This window comes from Girardinichthys multiradiatus, chromosome 13 (assembly GCF_021462225.1).
Source record: "Girardinichthys multiradiatus isolate DD_20200921_A chromosome 13, DD_fGirMul_XY1, whole genome shotgun sequence".
In the NCBI taxonomy this organism is placed as follows: domain Eukaryota; kingdom Metazoa; phylum Chordata; class Actinopteri; order Cyprinodontiformes; family Goodeidae; genus Girardinichthys; species Girardinichthys multiradiatus.
Window position 1 is genome coordinate 323,670 of NC_061806.1, and position 9,021 is coordinate 332,690.

Below are 9,021 nucleotides of genomic sequence, written 5' to 3' on the forward strand. Positions count from 1 at the left end.
TCCCAAACGGACTTTGGTGCGGTTTGCTTATGGTCTAAATACAAACCGGCCCTGATCCAACTACTGAAAACATACATGTCTTTGGACTTAACAAGCTACCGTAGCTGGTAGCAAAGGTGTATGTTGTACTGAAATCATGCCTGATCAGCTGTATGTTGCTTAGCAACGCTGCTACAGGCATGTTGTGGGATAGGGCTCACAGAGCACATCGACTCCTTTGGCTTGCAGCACGCATTCACAGAACGTCATGAAACCTGCAGTTAATGAATGAGATGCTATTGACACTGATTGATGATTTTGCAGCTGTAATAACTGCGTAATGCAGCATTACTTCCATGATAGTTTTCCTCCATTTCCGGGTCTGTGCTCTGTCCCACCCTTGTCATTTCTGTCCAATGTGAGCAATAATCGTCACCTGTGTGGCTTATTTTACAAGTTATAGATCACTTGCAAAAAGTACAATGTGAAAGCGAACCGCACCAAATGAAAAATAATAAAACTCCGCTTTTGGTCCGGACCCAAAAAGCGGACTAAAGGACTTTTCTTGTGTGAATACACCCTAAAGGCTTTTTTCCTGAATAAGATATTTCTTTGCTTTCAATTTAGCCTTTACTTTATAACAAATCAAGGTTCCTTGCTTTTCAAATGAACATCTTTGTTAAGTTGTGACATTGCACACTGTTTCTTTGTCTCATAAAGTGACGCTGTGATGACGGAAGTGGAGCCTGTGCTCGACTTTGCCTCCTCGGGCCGCTCTGGGAGGAGAAATGCCCTTCCGGACATCCTCGGATCTCCAGCAGGAGTAAATCCTGGCGACCTGCCTCTTAAACTGGCCGAGCTGTCCCTCGAAGGTTTAACCACATTAATTTGTTGTCTGTATTTATATTTTTTAAAGTAAACACTCATGTAAAGGACAGTTTATAAGGAGTTCAGATAATTAGAATACTAAAATACATAATATAATTGTGCCAATTTTTGCATGGTTGTTATTTTATTTAAAAGGAAAGCCTTTTAAAGACCATGTCTAGTTAGAGAAGCCTCTGTTAGCTTGAAATCACAACTTCAGATTATAGTGCAAGCCTGACACTTCTAGTTGGGGAAAACATGCATTCATTCCTGGCAATGACTTCATGGTGAACATTTGAGGAATTAACTTTGTTCCTGTTTCAGTCTAAATAAAGCCTGTCTGGATGTATGTATATCACAAATGGTAGTTGATTCATATGCCTCTCATACTAAGAGTCCTATTGAAAGTGATTTAGCACAATGTACAGTAGGTGTCAGTTGGTTAATTGTCTCAATCTAAGGTTGTACAAGAAGAACACAAAAGACAAATTATATATAATTAGAAATATATTTTAATAATTTAGATGCAATAGTAAAAATAGTAAGTTCAGTGCATGTATTTCAGTTATGCAACATGAAGTCAAATGTGTACTTCACATTATAAACAAATAATAGATAAATAATGATGAATGAATAGTTCCATAATTACATACACTAATACACTATTTTCTTATCATGAAACATGGAATACAAGGACTGTACAATAAATCCATTTAAAATGATCCTCCTCACATATAAAGCCCTTAATGATCTAGCTCCATCATACATCAGAGATCTGATTGGTCCATATGTTCCTAACAGAGCACTTTGTTCTCAGACTGCAGGTTTACTGGTGGTTCCTAAAGTCTCTAGAAGTAGAATGGGAGGCAGATCCTTTAGTTATCAGGCTCCTCTCCTGTGGAACCAGCTCCCAGTTTTAGTCTGTGAGGAAGACACCCTGTCTACTTTTAAGGCTAGGCTTAAAACTTTCCTTTGTGGGTTAGGTTATCTAGAGCTCTTTCTGTAGTTACGCTGCTATAGGCTTAGGCTGTTGGATGAGCTACATTCTCCTACTACTCTCCAGTTTTGTATCATTTGCTGTTGTTTTAACTTGATGCTTTCTCTCTTCATAAAAGCTACATCTGGGTTGCCATTTAGTGTAGCTGTGACACCTTCATCGGCTGAGCTGCTGCTGTCAACTAATTAATGCTCACCTTATACAAATGATACAGTGCCTTGCTAAAGTACTCGGCCCCCTTGAACTGGTCATCCTCTTGCCACATTTCAGGCTTCAAACATAAAGATATAAGATTCAAATTTTTTGTGATCAACAAGTGGGACACAATCGTGAAGTGGAATGAAATTCATTGGATGTGTCAAACTTTTTTAACAAATAAAAAACTGAAAAGTGGGGCGTGCAATATTATTCGGCTCCCTTGCGTTAATACTTTGTAGCGCCATCCTTTGCTGCAATTACAGCTGCAAGTCTCTTGGGGTTTGTCTCTATCAGTTTTGCACATCAAGAGACTGAAATTCTTGCCCATTCTTCCTTGTAAAACAGCTGGAGCTCAGTGAGGTTGGATGGAGAGCGTTCGTGAACAGTAGTCTTCAGCTCTTTCCACAGATTCTCGATTGGATTCAGGTCTGGACTTTGACTTGGCCATTCCAACACCTGGATACGTTTATTTGTGAACCATTCCATTGTAGATGTGGCTTTATGTTTTGGATCATTGTCTTGTTGGAAGATAAATCTCCGTGTCAGTCTCAGGTCTCTTACAGACTCCAACAGGTTTTCTTCCAGAATGGTTCTGTATTTGGCCCCATCCATCTTCCCATCAATTTTGACCATCTTCCCTGTCCCTGCTGATGAAAAGCAGGCCCAAACCATGATGCTGCCACCACCATGTTTGACAGTGGGGATGGTGTGTTCAGGGTGATGAGCTGTGTTGCTTTTACGCCAAACATATCGTTTTGCATTGTGGCCAAACAGTTTGATTTTGGTTTCATCTGACCAGAGCACCTTCTTCCACATGTTTGGTGTGTCTCCCAGGTGGCTTGTGGCAAACTTTAAACAAGACTTTTTATGGATATCTTTGAGAAATGGCTTTCTTCTTGCCACTCTTCCATAAAGGCCAGATTTGTGCAGTGTACGACTGATTGTTGTCCTATGGACAGACTCTCCCACCTCAGCTGTAGATCTCTGCAGTTCATCCAGAGTGATCATGGGCCTCTTGGCTGCATCTCTGATCAGTCTTCTCCTTGTTCGAGATGAAAGTTTAGAGGGACAGCCGGGTCTTGGTAGATTTGCAGTGGTCTGATACTCCTTCCATTTCAATATGATTGCTTGAACTGTGCTCCTTGGGATGTTTAAAGCTTGGGAAATCTTCTTTCGCAAGGCACTGTAGACTTGGTCCTTTCACTGAGCCTGTCTTTCAGTGTTTAACCCTGTCTCACCTATACATAGCTACTGGTTGAGCTTCTACTGTGACTAACTGTGTGTGCTCTCTTTTATACTCTAGAACTGAAGACTGGCTCAAAGTTCATCTGCTTAGCTGTCGTTCTTTCCTAGGTGAAGCCACTAATGATGCTATGACCATTAATGTTTTACTTTTCCTTCCCATAGAAAGTACTCCTGGATCAGTGCTTCTTTGTTCTCTTTGTGTCTCTGCTCTGTTCTCTCAAACCCCCAGTCGGTCGTGGCAGATGGCCACTCACACTGAGCCTGGTTCTGGTTCTGCTGGAGGTTTCTTCCTGTTAAAAGGGCGTTTTTCCTCTCCACTGTCGCTACATGCATGCTCAGTATGAGGGATTGCTGCAAAGTCAACGCCAGTGACTGTCCACTGTCTCTACATGCTCATCCAGGAGGAGTGAATGCTGCAAGTCACTGACTGGATGGGGTTTCTTAGATAGAAAAACGTTTTATCCAATTTGAATAGTAAACTGAATCTGACTGATTGATAGTTATTGGAATGTATGTACCTGACTTGAAATCTGTATGATGCGACTGAATTGACTTTGTAAATTGTCTTGAGATGACATGGTGTGAATTGGCGCTATACAAATAAAACTGAATTGAATTTTATGTAAGGTAACTGTGTTTTTGCTTGTAAAACCAAGTTTCCAATCTATTTGCAGATGGCCCAGGAGGAGCTCAGTCACCCACGGCAGAGGAGCCTCCCACGCCACCGGAGAGCTCAGAGGAGAAAAATGGATCGTAGAACCTTGCTTATTTAACTCCCCAAAAACAATGCAGAGATCACCTGAGAGGAAGGATAGGGAGCGAGGCAGGGAGCGACCAGTGGAAGAATGAACAAGGATCCGTGGAGAGTCTGTCTGCGTTGCAGAGCAGCAGAACCACAGGGGGAGAGAGACAGAGGGACCCCCGAGAGGACTGAAGCCTGGAGCTTCGGACTGCTTAACACTTCGCACTATCTGAAAAAAATTCAGATGACACTTTGTTCTGAATCTGTTGGTGTCTATCTGTGCAAAGGTGGCTCATACAGCTACTGAGAACACAACCCAGAGAATCAAAGGGACTGTAAACATTTGCACACTGTACATTACTATTTTTGTATGATTTATTTAAAACTAAGGAACTCAAAACTATAATTTCTCTTAATTTGCTTTTTTTCCCTTTTTATAATGTCTGGTTTGTTCAGCTTTGGTACGAGCTGGAATTTGACAGCTTTGAACCTTTTTATCCCCCATCAGTTCAAACTGATATTTACCTTGAGTGAATAAAGGAACTGTTTCTGTTGTCTTGCTCAGATATGCTTTAACTCTAAATGTGGATTCTCTGCTGTATGTTTTCAAATTTGAGGCTGGGCTGGGGTGCACTGCACTTTTACTGCTTCTACCAGTTAGACTATTTCAAATTGGAACTGTCCATATGATGAAGTGTAATTACTTGGAAAAATCCAGTGTGGTTTCCAAATCTTGAGACATTCCTCTAGAGAACAGTGATGCACTGCCAATGATGCCCCATACGGTTTTATAACATTGCTGATAGTATAATAGTGATTTAAAATGTATTTAGAATTTTGATGAAGGCTGCTTATTTTCCAAATCTCTGAAAGCTTGTGCCTAGTGGCAATTTAGCTGTAAAGTACTGTTATCTTCTAACTTTGGGCTACTGATATTTCGTCAGATTTAACTGGAGGTCCATCTTTACAACTGTGGGCACACATGGACCTGTTGTGTAAAATCTCTCCGTTTTGTGTCAGCTGTTCTTTGTCCCAACTACAGCATATGCCTGCTGCAAACAATGTGTTTCCCGCAGGGAGCACGGCGGCACGCTCGCCTTCTGCCTCTCCTCCCAGAGGAAAGTCTGTTCACAGTCGTCAACACATAAGCCGAGCTGTGAATTGGCTGTGGGGCTGAGTGCTACAAGCAAGAGACGGAGTCCCACCTTGTCAGCTAGCTGCTCAGCGCTACTGTATATAAACTGTACTGAAGTGAAACTCACGTTATATGTTGCTGCATGTGTGGTTGCTAGACTGTACCCACAAAGCAATGCTGTTCTGTGATTGTCTCTATTGGAACATGTGTTGCTGGTGGCTGTTTGTCTTTGTGTGGATGTTATCTCACGATTGCAACAAGGGAAGCCGTGTTCCGCTGCTCTGTTTCAGATGCTGTAATCCCATTGAGGTGGTTTTCATGAAGCTGTATGACCTACATCATGAATCAGAGGTGTGTTTTGTAGTGTCCTAATCTCTTAAGTGGTGCATATGTCTTACTTAGCTGGACTGAATCCATAATGTTGATTCTATCTGGTTGTGAAAATTGCCATATTAAATCCACAAGCTTTATATATTCCTCTGTGTGTAATATCATTTCTACTATATGATCTGATTCTCTTTACTGTGAAACAGTTATTGCAAGTAATTCAAACACCTAAGCTCGTTAAAAACTTTTTCTGCTTCATGTTTGAAACCCTTTCTTGTTTCACACGTTTTTTTCTGGTTTCCTGAGCATTGACATCAGCTCTAGCACTAGGACAGCTTTCTATCCCTTTCTTCATCTTTTTCTTCATCTCTCCTGGTCAATATGTCAGATTTTTTGTTAAATCTAGTTTTGAAGGTGAAGCTGTTGAAACTGAAGGTTCAGCTCTCCACTGTTAGAAAAGTCTGCAAATTAAAAAGCAATAAAAGTAGAATAGGAGGCAGATCTTTTAGTTATAAGGCTCATTCACTATTGAGCCAGCTCCTAGTTTTTGTCTTTTAGGGATACACCCTGTCTAATTTTGAGACTAGGCTTAAAACATTTCTTTGCGATAATGCTTATAGTTAGAGTGGCTAGGTGATGTTTTTCTGTTTAATCTTGTCTCTCTTAAATTTTATTTTGTGCATAATTTACCATATATGTCTGTGTACAAATTAGATTTGTCTTGTAAAGTGCCTTTAAATTATAGGTATTGAATACTAATTTGAATGGAATTGAACACAAAATTTGAATCAGCCAATTACGTGGCAGCAACTCAATGCATTTCCCCATCTAGACGTAAATACAAGCGAGCATCAGAATGGGGAAGAAAGGAGATTTAAGTGAATGAATGTGGTGCGGTTGTTTGGTGCCAGGTGGGCTGGTCTGGGTATTCTCAGAAACTGTTGGTCGAATGGGAAATTTACCACAGTCATCTCAGAGAATGCTCCTGAAAAGAGAAAACATCCAGTGGGCACTCCTGAACATCAACAACACATCAAGCCATGAGGCAGATGGGCTTTAGCAGCAGGAGATCACACCGGGTACCACTCCTGTCGACTATGAACGGCAAACCGAGGCTACAGCTCACACAGTCTCAACCAAAGTTGTTGCCAATCATTGCTTGGTCAGATAACTCAATTTCAGCTGCTGCATTCAGACGGTGGGGGTCCCTGCCGTTTCTTTAGCACCACTACATGTTCAACAAACGCCAGTAAATGTTTAATACCTGGTGTTCAAAAAGTATAGTTCCACCAGGTGTTAATTGAACAACTGGGCCGTGTAAGAAACTGCCTCTCTCTGTCTATCTAACAGAGCTATGGCTGTGTATGTCTGGCACCTGTACTAAAAAGAATCCTAGGATTTTCCTCTCCATGACGTAAAATATGCTATCGCTGCTGTAGCTTGGCAAAGGTTTTCTATACAGCAATACACTGATTTTCCAGGTTAAGTAGGACTCTTCCAGCAGTGTACAGCCATTTCTCCCTAGTTTTCTGGAGGTCTTCTTTTAGGGACGCAGCTTTGAATCCTAACTTGAATCTGACAGAGAATCTGTGGAAGGAGCTCATCATCAAAGATAAGCACCCGTGGACATATAAAAGGGGTGTCAACAACTATAATAAGGGTTTTGTGTCAGGTTTAAACAACCTAAAATACTTATAACATCACAAAAAGAAGAGAGAGACAAAGAATTAGTTATTTACTCACTGCGAGGAGTACGGACAAGATGTGTTCAGTTACAAATCTCCTACCGCTCTGAAAAACATCTGTCCGACCCTCTCTTTTTATTATCATTCGGGGGTCCCTAATTACAAAGAACATTACTCTCTAAGGATGGGAAAAACAGCTGCATCGTAAACAGGTCATAAACAGCATTATCTTTTAACAACACACTTCCACAGCCTCTCCATCTTTAGGATTAGTGCGTCTTCTGTTCAGCGCAATCAGCCTTCATCTTTATGACCTCCTCAACTGGACTGCTTCTTTCTCAGCTCCATTTATGACCTTTGCCTGCAGACAACTCACACAAACATCATGAAAGGTTATAAGATCAAATAGTCAAGTTAAAGAATAGGAGAAAATATAAGATAAATCTATATTCAATTATTCCAACATTTGGTTAGTGTAATGACAATAAAAATATTTGCATTAAAAAAATGCATTCATGCAAACAGTTGAAATGCATTCTTCAAATATGAAGCTCTGTTTGTTTTAATTTGGAAGATGCCCATTTCATTTCCTATCAGAAACACATTTCCTGGTTAAATGAAAGAAAATATCTTTCTAAATTTGCCTGGAGTATGAATAATTTTGGGCCTAACTGCATGTTGTTTTATAAAACACAGACATGTTAAAACAAGTGCTTCATTAAAACGGAGCATAGTGATTAGATATTCTTTCAAACATCTTTCGTAACATTCAATAGGAAAACACAGGTGAGCATCCGTGTCTTATGAAAAACTGTCCTCTTGTGAGATATTTATGACAAATATTGACAAGAGATATATATTTACTGTATAAGAATCTCATGTCTGTAGGTAGCAACCCTAACGTAGGACTAAAAGTTTATGAAGAGCTGTAGAGAAAACTAGGCTTATAACATATTTCTATGTGGAAGATAAGAAGAAATTCACCATAATACAAACTTAAAAGCAGTTTCCAATGACAAAATGCTAAACACTTTTTTATGATGCCAACAGATTTATTTGCTAACCCAGTCAATGTGATTTTAACAAGTCGGTTTATTGGTATTTGTAGTAATATTCACACCCAGGTGTAGTTGTTTGTGTTCATAAAAACAATAAGCATCTTATTGTGTGGCTCACTTATTTCTCTTTATCAAAGGCAGATGTCTGGTTTTACTTGTCTTTACAGAACAGACAAGGTGCACTCTGGCAAAACTTCTAACCATCTCTTTTTATCCGCTCTCAGTCTGCTCTTTTGTCCCATCAATCGGACCCTTTTAGTCGTCAGATGGATGCTAAGAATCCACTTTTACTCCTTTAACTCAGAATGCACTAAAGCAAATCTCCTTCTTCAGAAGACATTAACATTTGAAATGTTACACAGCAGCAACACCTCCTGCTGCTCCACACATGACTACAGGCTACCCACACTAAGGTGGCAAACTGAAGCAGAGCTTAATTGTAGAGCTTACACAGCACCAATGAGGAGGTGGAGGGTAATCTAGGCTGGTGGATGTGAGTTAAGCCCTTTTCCTCATTTAAATGTCAAAAAGTGGGTGAGCGTTGTAAGGAGCGCTTGAAGGCTGCAGCATTCTTCATCTGTCAGCATCAACGTTGCTCTTACATAACACAGCAGTTCCTGCTGCCAAGCAGCAGATGGAGACATTCCCTGTGTCATCATTCAGCCTAATGCCTCCAAGGATGGGAGGATTTCTTCTGTCTGGAGCAAAGAAAATGGCTGAAAGTGGCTCTAATTTTGAAAAATGAAGGCTTGCATGGATTCGATGCAGTTCTGTAAAACTTCAGTTTA

The 9,021-nt window shown here is 40.4% G+C and overlaps 1 protein-coding gene across 2 annotated transcripts in view; it reads left to right on the forward strand.

Moving 5' to 3' along the window:
* The window catches only part of pkib (protein kinase (cAMP-dependent, catalytic) inhibitor beta), a 47,188-nt gene extending 41,555 nt beyond the window's left edge, over positions 1-5,633 (forward strand). For both annotated transcript variants that reach the window (XM_047383035.1, XM_047383034.1), the window contains 2 exons: positions 700-851; positions 3,961-5,633. In XM_047383035.1, the coding sequence (XP_047238991.1) occupies positions 710-851; positions 3,961-4,043 (225 nt within the window). In that variant the 5' untranslated portion in view covers positions 700-709 and the 3' untranslated portion in view covers positions 4,044-5,633. The remainder of the gene's footprint in view (positions 1-699; positions 852-3,960) is intronic.
* The last annotated feature ends 3,388 nt before the right edge of the window (positions 5,634-9,021 follow it).